This window comes from Thermobia domestica, chromosome 8 (genome assembly GCF_964235325.1).
Source record: "Thermobia domestica chromosome 8, izTheDome1.hap1.1, whole genome shotgun sequence".
NCBI lineage: Eukaryota > Metazoa > Arthropoda > Insecta > Zygentoma > Lepismatidae > Thermobia > Thermobia domestica.
Genome location: NC_137461.1, coordinates 65,751,747 through 65,770,304, shown reverse-complemented (window position 1 = coordinate 65,770,304; position 18,558 = coordinate 65,751,747). Strand labels below are relative to the sequence as shown.

General features: G+C 34.4%; 1 protein-coding gene across 2 annotated transcripts in view; it reads left to right on the top strand.

The window, feature by feature from the left end:
• mEFG1 (mitochondrial translation elongation factor G 1) overlaps positions 1-18,558 on the top strand; it is a 65,149-nt gene that overhangs the window by 28,244 nt on the left and 18,347 nt on the right. For both annotated transcript variants that reach the window (XM_081768569.1, XM_081768568.1), the window contains exons 7-11: positions 743-935; positions 2,945-3,113; positions 7,736-7,882; positions 13,010-13,204; positions 17,546-17,698. In XM_081768569.1, coding sequence (XP_081624695.1) covers positions 743-935; positions 2,945-3,113; positions 7,736-7,882; positions 13,010-13,204; positions 17,546-17,698 — 857 coding nt within the window. The remainder of the gene's footprint in view (positions 1-742; positions 936-2,944; positions 3,114-7,735; positions 7,883-13,009; positions 13,205-17,545; positions 17,699-18,558) is intronic.

The window sequence follows — 18,558 nt, the reverse complement described above, 5'->3', positions numbered from 1 at the left end:
GCGAACAATCCGACTCATAACATTTCAGTAATTTTCTCATCAGAATAGCTTCTCAGTTTATAGATATGTACGATTCAGAACGCCGATAACGGGAGGACCAGATTTGGATTGTAGCCTAATTTAATATTTCTTATTTTATGTATGGTTTCTCGTTTTTATGCTGTTATTTTCAATTGTACTAAATTTACTAATTTCATATTTAAGGCAAATATACCCTGTCTACCCTCCTTGTAAATAATTAACATAAAATGACCTGAGCTGCGAATGGGTGTATAGTAGTATGATCAGACTCGCCCAGTGAACTGAACGAGGGAGGAGAAAGTGTGAGGTGTTATCAGTGATAGAAGTGCGTACCCATTTATGCATAGAACAAGACGAATTAAAACATTTCACATGGATCACACTCTTGGAATTTGTTATTACTTCAATTTAATTTACAGCTATTAGTAAGCCACTTAGCGAATTCTTCGCTAATACTTATGTTTAACAATTTTTGTCTTAATATGCACTGAATATTACATTAGAATAATAACCAAAAATAAGAGGAAGAAATCTTTCGCAACTTCAGAAGACCCATTGCTTCATTGTAAAGATAACTTTCGGGGGTAATATACCATATATAGCATTGAGTTAAATCTACTTCTTGATTATTGTGTAATTTATTTAGGTCACTAAAGTTTAAAAGTATGTGTTTTTTTTTAATATCTATTTATTATTTATTTAATATATATATATTTTTTAGAGGAAAAGACTCCAACAGAAGCTGATTTGATGGCAGCCATAAGGCGGGCATGTTTACGCAGGACTTTCACTCCTGTTTTGGTCGGAACTGCATTGAAAAATAAAGGTGTCCAACCTCTGCTTGATGCTGTGTTGCATTATCTTCCCCATCCAGGTGAAGTTGAGAATTATGCTTTGAAAGAAACTGGAAAAGAGTAAGTAGACAGTGAAATACGAGTAATGTAATATATCGGGTGTCCCACTTGCTACCGAGTATTTATTTAATAATTTTGACACTAGTGAAAATTAGTGTCAATAGCAATGAAGGTTGAAGTGGATGTATCTAAATTGTTAGAAATGTGACAACAACATAACATGCTTGGAGTGGACACTATTTGTATCCAGATAACACTGAACCTGACTCAATAATTTGGAACGTCCATCCCAGTATATTTGACGTTACTGCCTAAGGTGGCTTGTTCACGTTTCTTTTCAAGATGTCTATGATTCGTGATTTGTTCGCTCTTATCAGGTAGCCCCATAAAAGTAATTAGGCGACATCAAATCAGGCGAGGACGGAGACCGAAGTTTCTTCGAAATAACACGATCGACGAAAAAGGATTGAATTTCGACTACTCTGGCATGTAATGTGTGGGACGTCGTTTTATCTCATCAGAAATATCCAGTGAAGAGGTTTTTTGTCGCCAGTTTGGTAGATGCTAATGGTTTCCATGTGTGCAGCTGTTATGACGATTGTATCAAAAAGATGGGACCAATCATGCACCGACAGGTTATCCAACACCAATCTTCACGGAAATAATTAGTTCTTCATGTATTGCGTTCGGATTTTTATTTGCCCAAATATGGAATTTTGAGAATTAATTTACCCCAATAGGTGAAACTATTTCTTGTCCGAAAACCAAATACAGCTCACAATGTCCAGATTTTCCTGAAGTGTCTGAAACCATTGATAGTATGGCTGTAAGCTCATCAGGCTCTTTTAATTGATTTATCACAAAGACACGGTACGCATGAACTTTTTTGTCACAGCACGATAACAAGTACTTCTCGAGAATCCTAATTCTCTTGTAAATCAATGCTGTGATCTCTTGGAAAACACCAGTAGTCGGCCTTTCACATTCTGGATCGTTTTCTCTTGACATTTTGTGACGAACTCCTGCAAATTTGAGCAATAAGCATCTGTTAGTTTTGAGTTTGTTCAACGAGTACAAATTATGTTGAACTTATTTGACTGAGTATAAACAATAAACAATACAAACAATAAACATTCGTTGCTTCAGAGTATATCGATACAGTTTTCAACTGTGCTGTAACCATGCACAAACACTACAACTCGCAAATGTCAACAGTAATGTATAGACATTACTAGTCAAATGACCGAAACAAAATGGCAGCGCTATTTGGAATAGTTAGGCGCCACACTACATGTATATTTCATTTCTTGTGCAGCGAGTGCACCCTATTGAAATTTCGCTTCAACATCTCATTAGTATTAAAATTATTCGCGAAATTTAGACTTCGATAGTAAGTGAGACATCCTATGTTATCCATCGCTTGTAAGCTTATCATAACAAGGCTATTAATAACTTTACAAGTCGTATGTTTAATTTATTTTCATTCCATGTTTACCATTCCATGTCCAATTAACTGTTACCATTTACCATTTTGTTTCTATTTTGCCTTCATTTATAGTTATTTCAATTTGATAATATTAATACAGCATCTTGTTCTTATTTATGTGTATTCTATTTGGTTAGTATCAATCGATTTTCAGAAATACGCATAAAAGTGGGAAAACTGACTCATGTTTGCATTGCTAATTTATTTTAGGACTGTAAAAAAATGAAGAAAAAAATGAATGTGAAAAACAGACAGAATAAATTGAATTAAAAATCTTAATATGAAGCTGTAAAAGCTTATTTTGTAAATTTTATTTTGTGAATATCATCGGATTAATACTGTAATTACGAAGTAACAGTATTCAAATTGTGATTTACAGTCCAGAGAATTCAATTATTGGTATTATAGTTGGAGATATTATATTTTGTTTCAAGATGTATGTCAACACCATCATGACGTACTAATTCTTACCAGGCCCAATGGAAATGTTATCAATAGACTGACTTCTGAGAGTTATCCCAAAATAATTAGGTTAATGTAAAATCTTATTTTGGAATGTTTTACTAGTTAGTTTTATTTTCAGAGAAACAGAGAAAATATTGCTAAGCTCTGCTCGAGATGGACAGCATCCATTTGTTGCTTTAGCATTCAAGTTAGAAGCAGGAAGATTCGGTCAGTTAACGTATTTACGATGCTATCAAGGTGCTTTGAAGAAAGGAGATAATATTTTCAACACAAGGACAGGGAAGAAGGTAAGTTGTCGGGCATGATTATGATGAGGAATCCGATGAAAAAAAAAAAAAAATGAACTATTAACTACCTTACACCATTGTTCCTATGGATATAAAAATGTAAATCAGAAAAGATTGGTTCCTTTTAACAGGCGGATATTATACATGTCAGTTGTTTGCTCTGTTATATCCATAGTTAAAACGAAATTGAGCTAAGTCGTTCTTAGCTTTAACTGTTACGTTTAGTGTATGTGGCATGTATAATATATTTCTGTCAAAAATTACGTTTTTATAGCCAAAATTATTTGTTTTTGATGGATATTGAACAGATTTCTTGTGTGCTTACCATTTGTTAGCGACAGAGTATATGTACAAATTAGTTTGTTTGGAAGGAAGAATAAGCAAACAGGCAGTAAATAAAGTATTTTTATCTTTTTGAAACATGTACTGTTATGAACACTAGTGATATCGTTATGAAGAGCCATATTCTTTTACCATCTTTATGGATATCTTCTAATATAAATAAAATAAGGAGTTTGTGTGTCTGTGTGCGGCCTGGGGTTACCAAATTTGGGTCATGGTTACCTTGGTCCAAGCCTTAGACCAAGACAAAGCTTTTTTTTTTAAATTTTGAACCAGGGGGTCTCGGGGGGGGGGGGGCGTTTACTGGTACATGTAAAAGTAGTAGAAAATGACCGATATTAGTGTCGATTTCATAGTTTTCGTGGTCTGAGATCAATGGTGAAACTCCGATCGCATTAACTTCCAAATTTACCCCATTCGGCTGCGGGCCGGGGGTCACCGGCGGGGAGACCGAGATATGTAAAAGTAATCCAAAATGATCGATATTAGGTCAAATATGTAGTTTTCGCGGTCGCTGAGATCAATGGTGACCCTTTCATTAGCGATGACTTTCAAATTCAGTCATATTGTATGCGGGAGGGGGTACCGAAACATGTAAAAATAATCCAAAATGACCCATATTAGTGTCAAATCCATAGTTTTCGCTGTCGTTGAGATGAATGGTGATATTCCCACAGGAGTTAACTTCCAAATACAGCCCTCATGCGAAAAATGGGTACTTCAGCTAGTATATAATAAAAAGAAAATATGTGGAATGACTTATTCAGGACTGTTTACAGTCTAAAAATTCAATATTTATATCATGACTACGATCTTTGTGCACTATAGGAAGATCTTGAAATAAGATTGCCGTACTCTGTACAGGTACTAGTACAAATAACTTAATTTATGATACTGCTCGTGTCTTCGCATAATTTCCCATAATTCAGAAGATTTGCGAGTAATAGAGTGGTTTGAATGCTCACTTCTTGTTGTAAATGCAAGTGAATTATAATAAGAAATTAAGAGATTTTAAGAACACCAGGAAAACATGCATAGGATGATAATTATTACTTTTAAAAAAATCTGGAGTCGGACTTCAACGTTATGTATTAACCCGTCAACGCCCATAAGTTAATGGAAGTGAATTTTTTTTGCACTACTACATGTTTTAAGTGGTTTGGGCCTACTGATTATAAAATATGTCTCATTTAGTTCAAAAACATAATACTTATAATAATGTGGAAGTGTCACCTCTAGGTGGAAGTGTCACCTCTGGGCATTATAAGAACAATTTCAGAGGATACCTTCCTCAAAAGACATATATTTTGACATCGGTACATTTTAACAAATTAACAGTTGTGTTTCCATAATAGGCCAATGAGATCATTGATAGTACCTCACAATACATACTACAAAATGAATTTTCTGTAATTTTTCTATAGACACACTTATGTTTTAACGTGATACTCATATTAGCAATGAACGTGCAAACCAACATTGCATTTCTTACACATCAATATTGTACGCTTGTGACAATTAGCACATCCCGCTGCGTACAACTTACGTTCATGTTGATTTCAATAACAATTAAGTTCTTGGGAAACACGTACCTCCATGGGACTTCCACAAGCTACTTTCCGTGCGGAAGGCTGTCCTAACATGTTACAGTATGCTTGAACGACTAATTGCGAAATTCACAGTAGCTGGTATTTCCTCCCTGAGTTTCCCTCATCAGCAACCATGCATTCTGACAGGCCGCATCAATGCCAAATGCAAAAAGTGGGACCACCCTTTCTTTCTATGCACTCATATTCTCATCGGAGTAACATTTTGGTCGAACCGATAGACATTATCCATGTATGAGTTGTATTTCTGTACAGTGACGGGGCAGTCGATTTCTATTTTTGTCTTTTCCTCATCGACAGACCCAATTCGAGATACACTCATGGCCAAAATTATTGTCGCATATCTATAAATATGTTGTTATAGGAATTTAATTTGATAACGAATTCGCCCGGTATTTCTTACAGTGTTAGTATGTGTATAATCTGCAAAGACATGTATGTTGCAAATTACATGTCAAAAGAGCAGTAAATAAGAACAATAAAACGAAAATAAAACTTTCTTGTCCATTTAGCAACATTTTGTTTTACTCACTCTAATTTTCGAATTTAAAATTCTTTTCCTATGAAATTTACCACAAATATACATTTCCCGATTATACAAATAGTATCAGTATGAAAAGTACCCTGCAAAATCATTATCAAATTATATTCTTACAAGAAGACAGTTATAGATATGCGACAATCATTTTGGACATGAGTGTACTTGCACAACGGAATAACACTGTGACAATTTGACGCTTTCGCCATTATATTATTGTCATGCCATTTTACAGTAATTATGTCTTGTAGGAAAAGCATCCCCTTTTCTCTTTTTTCAGAAACTTTGAATTCTCTACCTGACAGTTCTGCTAACGTGTTTCTTTGATCGTTCCTGTACCTCCAAATCCTCTTGCAGTAAATAGTGACAATAATGGAAACGTTTTAAAATAATTGTCAAAGTAGAGATTGTATGGGACCATTGATTCTGGTAAACATCTTGTGATTTCCAAAACTGTAGACGGACCTAACCCTATTTTATCCTGCTGAGGAAGTTGTGAATATTTAGTAGCATGGTATGACTCGAATGAAATCAAATATCCAATACGAGTAGCCATTGACCACATCTTATAACATAATCGCAACGGTTTTCCATGGATATGCTGTTTAGCTCCGTGATGTTCATAATGAGGCACAATTATTTCATCCACAGAGACGTGACTGGATGATAGTTTCCAAAAATACACAAAAATGTTTGGTTTAGTAGTGTAAAATATTGTCTTAGTTTAGCATATCGGTCGTCCGCTAGTAAGTTCAAGTTATCACAGACGTGCAAGTACTTCTGTATTTCGAGGAATCTGATTCTTCGCACGCTGTTAGCTATCATTTCATTGTGAGTGTCTGATCGTATTTCCCAAAACGCGTATATTTTTTTGGAGCTAAGTATTCTAATAGTAGAAGAATTGCAATGAAAACTTTTATTCATGCAGTTGTAACGTTTAGCAAATGATTTCTTTGCATAGCATACAAATTAGACATGTCTGCAATAAGATGCGCTGACATTGAATACCTACGTATTTGTACGTCCTAGTGAATCATAGTAGCACTCGTCACTTACCTATGTATGTTGCATCACCACACACAAAAAAGTTTCGAAGTCCACGTATTGTATGAGGAAGCAGGCGCCTTTAAAGTAGGGGCCGCGGTGGCTTACTGGTAGAGCGTTCACCTCTGGTGCATGGGGTCCCCGATTCAAACCCTGTTCGAGCCAAATTAACTTTGTGGTAGACAAACACCGTGTGCGTGGGTTTCCTCAGGGTTCTCCCGTTTTCTCCCACTTTCTTCATTCCACCATTTCATTCATTTCTCATAATCACCGTCTCCTGTAGCTTAACCGGAATATCCGTGGGACGTAAAGCTCAAAAATTTCATTTCATTTTCATTTTTGCCTTTGAAGTAATGTCACCTGTAGGTGACACTGAACGTTGACGTATTAAAGATGAAAACTCTATTACTAAACTTCCATATCTACTTTAGTCTGTATCTCAGGTCTACATTTCGACTGTTGGGTTGGCCTGTTGCACAATGTTGGACCGTCAGGTAGTGCCAGATGATTGGGTTTTATCGCAGTAGAGAGAATTATTTTGTTTGTATTATCATGTATTTGATTTTTTGAAAACTCTCTATAGGTAATCAGAAGGGGCAATTGTGTGTAATAACTTGTAAAATGTAATATAGATTGTCGAGTGGACAAATAATAATTGAAATTACGAAAAATGATCCGGAGATATGTATGGAGGAATGAGCAATTATAATAATATAGATGAATAAATACGAAATAGATGTAAGGCTTAACAAGTGGTCTACGTATGTCTTAACATTCAGTAGTATCATAGAAATAATGATAAAAAGGTAGTTATATTGCCACTTTGGACTATGGGAATAGGATAATAATATTACTGTGTGTGTTATCATCGAACTAATAAGATTTTTGTTAACTGTAAGTCCCTTCCCTTTACTTGTGTTTCGAAAACGGATGTTTAACTCCAATCAGAGAAGCAGAAATTCAGAAAATAAAGATTAGTAACGTAGAGAAGAGTTGCATTATATATAATTATGATTTTCATTGAATTAATTGGTAAAAGTAGTAGTTACTGTAGGCAAGAGTACTGACTGTCCTTTTCTTTCTTGTGCTAGATTAGGGTATCAAGATTAGTACGACTTCACGCTGACCAAATGGAGGATGTTAATGAAGTGTACGCTGGAGATATATTTGCCTTGTTTGGGGTTGATTGTGCTAGCGGAGATTCTTTTGTTACCGATTCGAAGTTGAATCTGTCTATGGTAAGTTCGCTAAGAATATTATTACTACTTAAAATGAAGGTGAAGTATATGATTATATAAGAGGCAATTTCTATTCTTTGTATGAGGACATCAAAAATAATATGAAAATCGATATTTTTCTAAGCAAATGTAAATAATACTACGAAATTACTGCATGACTGTTTAGGAAATACACTGAAAACAAATGAAAAAAAAGGGAGGTACACAATAGGAAAATAAAGTTCGTGAACAACTAAACAGTTAAAATTATTAATAAGCAAGAATACGAAATATTTTGTAAAATTTAAGAAAACTGGTAATTCAGTCATGTATAAAGTTATCTGCTTTGAGAAAAATTGTGAGAAGAATGTACAATAACCTTTAAAAATGTTATTTTGACGAATTGCAATATATATATAATAATTTTTGGTTTTTAAACAATTTTGTAAAGTCACAAAACAAACGTGCACCAAATAGGATTTTGTTCAATGGAACCATTTTTACATGGGTAAAATATGTTGCTCATCTATTTTATAACAGTTTTATCTAAAAGTCCAAACATTGGAACGAGATAGTAATCCTAACACCAACAACATAATGATTCCAGTAATACATCTAAATGATGTTATTGAAGTAATAGGTAATCTTCGATCACTAGCATCTACAGGTCCAAATTATATTTAAAAAGTATGTTCAAAAGAAATAACCCCAATTGTATCAAAAACATCCAATGTCTCATTAAGAATAGGTATATCCGTTGAAGTAGAAAGATGTACATGTAATACCAGTTTACAGGAATAAAATCCAAACTATTACAGCCCAATAACTGTTGAATGTATTTTCTAAAATTTTTAAAATTCATAACATTTGTTCTTTGAATGTAATGAATATAGTGCAAGAACCAGAATATGTCTTTCATAAAGACAAATCAATTGTAACTAATTTGTATGAAGTAACTGATTATGTCTACTATGCAATGAAACACAGATCACAAACTGATGCTGTATATATTGGTTTGATTCAGTTGATGTGGCCCCACGTAGCGTAGTCGCTAACGCTCTCGCCTTCGGTGTGAGCGGTCCCGGATTCGATTCCTGGTGGGGGCACTCGGTCGAAAAAGTGTTAAACGCTTTTTCAGGGCCAGCCACCCTGAATGAGGTTTTCTGGGTTTTCCTCATTCACACCAGGCAAATGCCGGGGTGGTATCTAACTTATAGGTCCCAGGCCGCTTCCTTCCTTCCCCTATCCTTTCTTCCTTCCGTTTCCCCGGATAATGTGCCCGCCGAGGAACGTCATCCCTAAAAACATGACGGGCTAAATGCCGAAAACCCAGAAATTTAAATCCTAAATCCCTTGATTCAGTTGATAATAAATTACTGTTAAAGAAACTGTCAAACAGGTGTTCTAATTTAAAATATATATATATATATATATATATATATATATATAAAATAAAAAAGTAACAACTGGTATAACATATCAAATTAAAATTGGTAATGTATCTGATTCATCTACTATCATTAATGGAATTCCTCAGGGTTCTGCATTAGAACCATTACTTTTTTTTTCAATTTTAATTAATGACCTACCAACAGTTTTATACTACTCCAAAGTTTTACTTTATGCCGATGACGTCAAGCATTTTAGAATTGTCAATAATATTGAGGACAATGTTATGTTATGAGAAGATCTAAGTATAATTATTATATAGTGCAAAGATAATAATATGAATATCATTTGTATAGAAACTAAGTGTCTTACTTACAGTAACAAATTCCACGAAAACAAGGTAATATATTGTAAAAAATAACACGATAAGGGATTCAGGTGCAATATTTGATAAGTCCTTACTGTTTATTGATCGCTACAAAACATCTGTAACGAAGCAAAGAAAAAAATTGGGTTCATGTCCAAAGAATGGCCTGCATTTTGTCGACCAGACACGTACATACATTTGTATAAACTGCTGGTAAGATCGAAATTATAATATACATTGGTAATTTGGGACAGTCAAAAACACACAAATATTATTGAAATGGTGTGAAAATGTTTTATTAAAATGTTGCGTTTTAAGTTGGAACTTGCATACTACTGTAATACGTCAGACTACTGGAAAAAATATTTTAACCTTTAGAGAACGGGTGTCTCTGATACAAACACAGCAGTTTAAATCTCTGTAGCTCAGATCCTAATTAACCTAGAGAGATGATATACATGTCAATCGCTTCAGGAAGGATGACATTTTTCAACGGCGTGCATTTCATCCACATCGATGGTCCCGCAGCAGAAGGATAGGGGGAAATTTAGATGTTTTTAGTTCTTCCAACCCATCAGCTTTTTTGGGGGGGGAGGAGGGGGGCGGAAATTGTTCCTAATTGTCACAGAGATATAAGTCATAGCTTGTTGGAAAGCTTATGGAACACAGATTCCAACGAGATAATTTTTGTGCTACCTGTGCCCAGACCCTAAAAGAAGAAGAAGAAGAAAAAAGTCGGGGGGAAATGCACTTGTTCGAAGTTTATGGGGCTATGACAACACTGTTCTTTGTCGTACGCAAGGGGAGCACAAAAGTTACCTTATTGGAATCTGTGTTCCATAAGCTTTCCAACAAGCTATTACTTATATCTCTGTGACAATTAGGGGCGTCGCTAGGGTTGCCAACATGAGGCTAGACCGCTATCCAATAGCAAAAAATATACAGGGTGACTATCGGAGGTACGAAGTTCCGAATTTTTACTTCCTTGCTATTGGGTCTATGGCCTTTCTTTTTTTTATATGATTGCACCCAATGTCTGGGCTATTTTTTTTTCCGGTGTACGACTGCGAACAGGGTTGCTAGTGTCTCAGAAAGGCAAAAAATAAAAGCAATTGTTCATTTTCTTCTTGTTCTACGGGTTTGAAACGGGGAGACAAAAGTTACCGCGTTGGAATCTGTTTTCCATAAGCTTTCGAACAAGGAATTGTTCATGTCCCTGTGACAATTAGCAAAGCTACTAGGGCCGCCAACGTAAAAGTCTACGGTTTTTATTATTATTATTATTATTATTTTATTTATTTATTCACTGGCCATTCTCTAAAGGGTAAATTGGAACCACTAGTGGACAGTAGAAAATTAATTGGCTATACATTTGTAGAGAAGACTTGATATTGGATAACCACTGTAGTTCAGATTATATTATAAAAATTTGAATCTGAAAGTTCCAATAAGTAGTACAAGAGCTTATTTTGTACAGGAGTTCTTGTAGTACAAGAGCTAATATATTTTAATATCACGGCTTTTAATAAACTAAAATAATTACACGTCATAATACTAGGTTTTATTTCAGAATTTATAATGTATTTTAGTAGTTATTTTATTGTGATTTTTAATTTTAATTTTTGTCTTCTTAATATTTTAGGAATTAACACAGACTTTATTATCAGAGTTCATCTTTGTATTCAATCATTATTATTATTATTATTATTATTATTATTATTATTATTATTATTATTATTATTATTATTATTATTATTATTATTATTATTATTATTATTATTTACATTAACGAACGTTTTCTTCTCTTATTAAAATTACCAGGATAATATATTTTGTTAGCATAGTAATATTTATCGTTTCAAATTTTTGATTTTTTTTTTTTTTTTTTTTTTTAAATCAGTGATACGTACGTAAATACGAGGTATGTTTAGGGAATTTGAAACTCTTTACCTTCAAATACTTACTGAATAAATTTTTATGAATGTGTTTTCTACCTTTGGATGGTTTCGTTATTTTGTTCAGACTCAGTTACTTCAAATAAATCTTTATCTTAGTATTCTGCAGCTGTGCCCCTAGGTAAGAGTTAGGATGATGACTGAGTAAAGTTAATACCCGTAGGTGAAAATTAGGATGATAACTGAGAAACGTTCATGCTCTTAGGTGAAAGTTAAGATGATACGTTAGAAAAGTTAGTCCCCTTTGGTAAAAATATAACAACTGAGGAAAGTAAGTGCCCTTAGGGTGACAAACACAAGTGAATGGAGATAAGTGAATTGACGATGGAGTAAACGAGGAACTCCGAGAACATTCGCGGCTATAGTGTTATTCATCACAAGGCCGTGCACTGCTGAATTTTAACATTCATCCCTTGACGCTTGACATTGACCCATTGTGCCCTCTAGTCATTTTAATTCTTCTTAGTTATCTCATCCCATTGAAAAACCCACAGAGAAACACCTTATTTTGTGAACCGAACGGTGGGTTATTGACGTTATTTTGTTAGTTAAAGACAGTACAAAAAACATGAAGAATTCTTCACACAAGTTATCGCAGTTATTCTGAAATTCGAAACTAGTCTTTCTTTGACTCTTCACCGCTGTTTATATATAATCTTGATATAAGCAAGCAATCATTTCAAAATTCTAAGAAATAGTTCATCTTTAGCCAACATTGCACATAGATAGATCTACCGTAAGAATTTAGTTTTCTTGGGTTGGATAACTGAATATTTATTAGAAGTAGCTGTCTTTAATTATTCTCGAATCCAGACTTCTATTATTCTATTTTCTGTTGAAATTGAAGTTGTGTTAGCAAACATTTCCCTGTAAGTTGGATCAAGTTCTAAGTAACTGTTTTAGTGTTGAGTCCTTAATAGAAAAATGCAGTTTTAACAGCCTTCACTAATTCTCTCTTCATTGATACGGTGTCACACCATAGTTTTCTATTACATTACATTCTAACTATTCTATTACATTTACAATATGGTTGGTAGGCTTGTTGAGAAAAATGGATGTGGAGTTCGTATTGTTAAATTAATTTTAAATTTTGTTTTAATTTTTACTAAATCATAAAGTTAATAATAGATTTACGGTAATTGTCTCAGTATTACGGTAATTTACGGTAATTGTCTTAACTGGTATAGCCTCCAGCTTCTGTAAGATTCTTATTATCATTATTAACAACTTTGGAAGTAAGCCATCCCAGCATCAACCCGCCTTCGTTTTGAAAGCCTTAGAAGAATCTTACTCAACTAGAATGATATGTCACGGAATTTGACTATGATGTTTCGATTACGACACGAGTACCCTCTTATAAAATTGTTGTCATTACTAGTTTTTTGGCATATTTGATATTATCTCATGATTTTTCTTTCTGTATTTGACTTTATTTAGGAATCTATCTACGTTCCTGACCCTGTGGTATCGATGTCCATTAAACCACAAAACAATAAAGATAAAGATAATTTAGGTAAAGCCATTGCCAGATTCACTAAGGAAGATCCAACGTTTCATGTTGAATGGGATCCAGAAAACAAAGAAACTGTCGTGTCCGGTATGGGTGAACTTCATCTGGAAATCTATGCACAGGTGAGAGGCGTACTTGTATATAAAATCATTCTGAAGAAATTTAGCATCTCTATGTTTATTTATCTTTTTATTTATTTTTTGCAGTCTTTATTTCTGTTTATTTATTTAATTTAATTGAAAAATAGGATATTTAATTATTTATTTTTAAAAATATTCCCTTATCTAGCCATTACAGCTAGCTTTTGTACGACGTTGATTCACATCTTAATGTTTGGAGCAAGAACAGAGAGAAACAGATAGAGCAAAGCGAAGGGGAGGGTGAGGTGGGAAAATAGTGTAGAGAAATATTGGCATGTACATGAAGTGAAGGATCCAGAAGTTGTATACTTGCAAAGCCACCAAGAATTTTTGGGTCAAGAACGGCTTTGGTAATGACCAGATTCCAAACCAGCGTTAAAGATTTATCTTCCAGAAACAGCTTAATCGATCTAGACCAAAATTGACATGATACACATCAGTGATATATTTAGGTGTCTACTATTATTTATTTATTGGTTAGGGGTATTGGCAAATTTTAGCCAAGATCAAGAGCATGAAACTGAGTTTGTGTTTTTTTCAGGAAAGTTTTCACCGATTAAAACTAAAATTTCATGAACGTATTTATAAGAGATGGCTTCTCACATCGATTTGAGATCGGCCAAGGATAAAGGTAAAAAATTAACGTAAACTTCCAGAAATAATTTGACAAATATGAACTAAATTCTTACGAAGATAGTCCATTTAGATTAGCTGCGAAATTTAATTGAAATAGGTCGAAGCCTAAGTTTAGTTTTGGTTGAAATCGTTTAAAGCTACAGGCTTAAACCAACAAAAGAAAGAAAGAAAAAGTGAAAAACACAAAGACGAGTATTGGTCTAAAGCGGGTGAAACGAAAACAGTAGCGGAAGCCATGCAAAAACGCGTGAATGTCATTATTGAACCAAGTGCAACTTAAGAAAAAAATATATCCCAGCCATCGTTTACAAGTGGATATCACTTGGTGCTACATCTGCTGAATAAGGCGAGTGTTGCTTGACTTCAAACTTGAGATCGGTTTTCCATTCTGTAGTGACTTTTTATATGGATGCATTATCTTTAAAAAACAACGGGGCTTGACCAACGTTTTTCCCAACATTTTAAAACCTCCAATTTTTACCTCACTTTAACCGACAGTGAAGTATGGTATGTTGGTGTGTAATATATAGTGACATACTTCACCTCGCATATGACAGAACACAATCTCCTAGTGTTGCTACTATTGAAGCGAAGTGTTCCTTCACAGACATTCCTTGTACAAAGGAAAACATATTCCATCATTGATACTCTTTTTAAGTAGAATCTATACTGATTTTTGCACCTTTAATTCAGATCTGAGAAAAAAAAAAAAAAAAAAAAAAAAAACACCTCAACATGAAAAGTCATAATTACACTAATGAAGTTATTGTCAAAAATATAGTAAGGGGGTTAAAGCTCAAGACTTACCAGCACACTTCATATCTGTTGAGTCGATTTACATGTTGCATTATATTATACGAGAGCTGCTGAAAATTTTCACAGATTACTACTAATAGTGACACTAGTTCCCGCTAATATAACATTTGAAAGGATAGACGTTGCTATGTTTAAATTTCATTTGATTGTTTCGTTGAGCATATATGTATATTTTTCATAGTAGTTATGTATGAGAAATGTAAATTTCTCGTGAACACTTTCAGTCAATTTTTTTTTTATGATGATGTTAAGTGTAGTTTAATACCGAAACAATGCATCGAGTGACTTCATTTGGCTTTTGGGGATAAAACACCATCCAATAAGACTGTAGGTCGTCCATCTGCATCTGGTGTTGCCAATAATGTTGATGCTGTGCGTGAAATGATCACTATGTGACATACCGTAAGATTTAGCATCCTTGAACATTGGCATCAAAGCAATACTTATGATTTTGCACGGTAACCTGAATGTACTGAAACTTTCAAGCCGAAGCTCAAAAACAGGCTCTGTCAATTGGTGTAAAGAAATGCTTAAAAAATTTCTAACGAGGTATGTCATATTTGATATACTACAGCGTTACAGAGGACAAAACTTGGATCTGTTCATACGAATCCGAAAACTAAACAGCAATCCTCCATTTGGGTGTTTCAAAGATATTCGAAACCAACAAAAAGTTGTTTATTCGAGGAGTACTGCGGAGCAAATGATTGCTTGTTTCTTCAGTTATATCGGACATGTGGCAGCCATAACTTCAGAAGATCGAAGGACTATAAACATTGAGTGGCATACAATAATTTGTTTGCCAGAGGTTTCAGTGACTTCTGTAAAACAAACCCAAATCATCGCATCATTCTTCACCACGTCAACACCAATTCTCACTGAGCACACCAAACCTTTTTTTTTTTTTTTCTTCTCGGAAAAATGTCGAATTAATGTTTCATTCATTGTCCATACTCACCTGATTTAACATGAATTGACTTCTTTTTGTTCCCACACATGAAAAATGAGATGCATGGTGAGCAATGTGTGACGCTTGAAGTAGCTGTTGAACAGCGATTTCTGAGGTAGCAGCCTCAGAGTGGGAAAAGTAGTTTCAGGGTTGGTTTGAGTGTATGCAAAAGTGTATCGATCTTGAACATGAATACTTTGAAAAAGCAATAAAGCCTTTCCAGAATTGCACACGTCCTTTTTTCATATAGATTTCAGCAGGGTTGGCAAAAACCATGGTTTTTATTAAAAAAACCAATTAAACCGGTTTTTTTGGTTTAAACCAGGTTTTTTTGGTTTAAACCAGGTTTTTATGGTTTAAATAATTTGCTCTATATATTCATATCATATATGGACAGAAATAAGTTTGTTTCGCTTTGATGTTATTATGCGACAACCGAGTTATGCTGGAAGGGGTCACATAAGCTTAAAGCGGAATAAAAACCGCTTCTCGAGTTACATCCGAGAGAAATTGTCCTCCATTTGAACTCGGAACCAGGACTAATTGGCCACAAATGCGATACGTCTGCCGACTCACTCACGAAGGAATCCTGATAAAAAAAACGTTGTACTGATCTTTACATGCTTCTTAATATAACTGTCAAGAGTCATTTCAGAAGGACAAAAAGATAAACAGTTGCACAAGTAAAACCATTACACAGAATTACATATGAACAATTTCAAAGTGGTACGGAGTACAGAAGAACTAATTTAGTTCAAGTTAGTTAATAACGACTTTTATTGGTCCAAATTAAAGAAATACACCGACTTAATCTGCATATCAATAAGAAAAGTGAATAAAGATACGAATTATTTGAGTCCACTTTGGCTCAGACTCATTTATACATAAATAGATACCAAAGATACTTATTTCACTAAAGGCCTCTCGTGAGGTCTGTATGACCCCCCCTCCCTCCACACACACACAAAAAGTACGGCATTTTCGATGTATTTTATCAATAGTAAACATTGAAACGAAACAATATTTAGAATTTTTCTTCGATTGCAATTACATAACAATAATAACTACAAAAAATCACAAAATAAACATTTATAAACTTATAAAAAAAAAAGTTGCTTTTGTAGTATAATCTTTTTGAGTAATGAATGGGGAATTTAGGTCTGGTTATAATACGAATAATATACGGGAGTGAAACGTGATAACCCACAAATGTGTGTTCATCAAGATTTTACAAACACTTACACTTTTACGAACATTTTTTGTTTTTTGGTTTAAACCAGTTGGTTTTTTTGAAAAAACCAGCTGGTTTAAACCTTGGTTTAAACCAGCCAACCCTGGATTTCAGTAATGTTTCTAGCTGCCCTCATACAATATCAGTAAAAGATTCTAGCTTAGTTGTGACACGAAACTTTCGAATGAAGTGTTTAAATTGCTGTGCTACGTATTTAACTATCCGTTGTTGTCGGAATATACACAACGCCACCATCTGTGTAGCAATAAAACGAGAACTGAAGTTCTGAGGCATTTACTAGCGACATCTTTGGCGCAGCTGTAAAGCTTTTACTTTTAGGAAAGTAAATGGCGACAACAGCAATTCTTGGCTGATCCGTATATAGATATTTGCAGACAATAGTAGAGGTCCATATCTTCTTATCTTCCACCTATTTGTTATCAATATTTGAAACAAGTGAGCCACTTAGAATGCAGTTTTCAGTAACGGATAAGAGACGTGCCTCTTCTTTACGTTAAAGAGAACTACTCAAATTGTTCTCTCCTTCCTCAATTATATGATCGAGGAAAGGGTGAGGTTTTGCCCCTTTGAAGGCGATTGGACACACATATATTTATTTTAAGTCTTTGTATGATAGCTCCAGTGTTTAGACACGGAAGAGATTAAGATAATCCTTATTTTATGCTTGCAGCGTATGGAGAGGGAGTATGGATGTCCTGTCATTTTGGGAAAGCCTAAAGTAGCTTTCCGAGAATCTCTAGTAAGTCCATGTTCGTTTGATTATTTGCACAAGAAGCAGTCGGGAGGTGCTGGTCAATATGGTCGAGTAATCGGTGTAATGGAGGTATGTATTTCTTATTAGTTTTAAAAAATAGATCTTAAAAAAAAAAAAAAAAAAAAAAAAAAAAGCATTTTTGTGTCAAGTTATACTTTACATCGTATGCAAAAGAAAGCCTTAATTCTTATTCACGTCTGGACATACCAGTTGAGATTTCTTGTTCATTAAAGATTTATATTCACTATGAATATATCCTCTTGGAAGGCCATCAAGGCTTCCCCATTGTTGAATGGTTAATGCTTTCTCTTTGGTGAGTGAGATTTGTGTTAGACTCCAGCAGGAGCTCATATTAAACGTATTTAGTCCATTTCATATAGAGTTGGTACTGGAAACGATGTTAAACCTTTAAAAAAAAAAAAAAAAAAAAAAAAAAAAGCGCGTCCCGTCTTATCCTATCTTCACGAGACATTGAAAGCTACTTCAATTACAGATGTGAACGTATTAGAATCAGGAGATTAAATTTGACGTGAGCCATGTAAACGTCATATAGTGTAATACACAATATTTGAGAATGTAGTTCGGTTTTGGACATAAATTCCTCGTGTGATCGAATTGTGAACAAACGAGTTCGATTTTCAGTGAAATCACAATTTTTTGTATGTTCATTCAGAGTTTTGATGCAATTTGTTAGCTAGAGGCATAGTAGCTTAGTGGTACACGTTCATTTAGCTCTGGTGCGGGGGGGGGGGCGTAGTTCAATGTCAGGACATGTAAGTATGTGGTGGACATAATCGTGTTCGTTGGATTTTTCTCGGAGTTCTCCCGTTTCCACCTACATTATTGGTTTGTCAATTATTCCATTGTTTTTCAGTGCCATTCAACACCCCTCTTCTTTAGCTAAAGAGCATAATTGTGGGATGTTAATT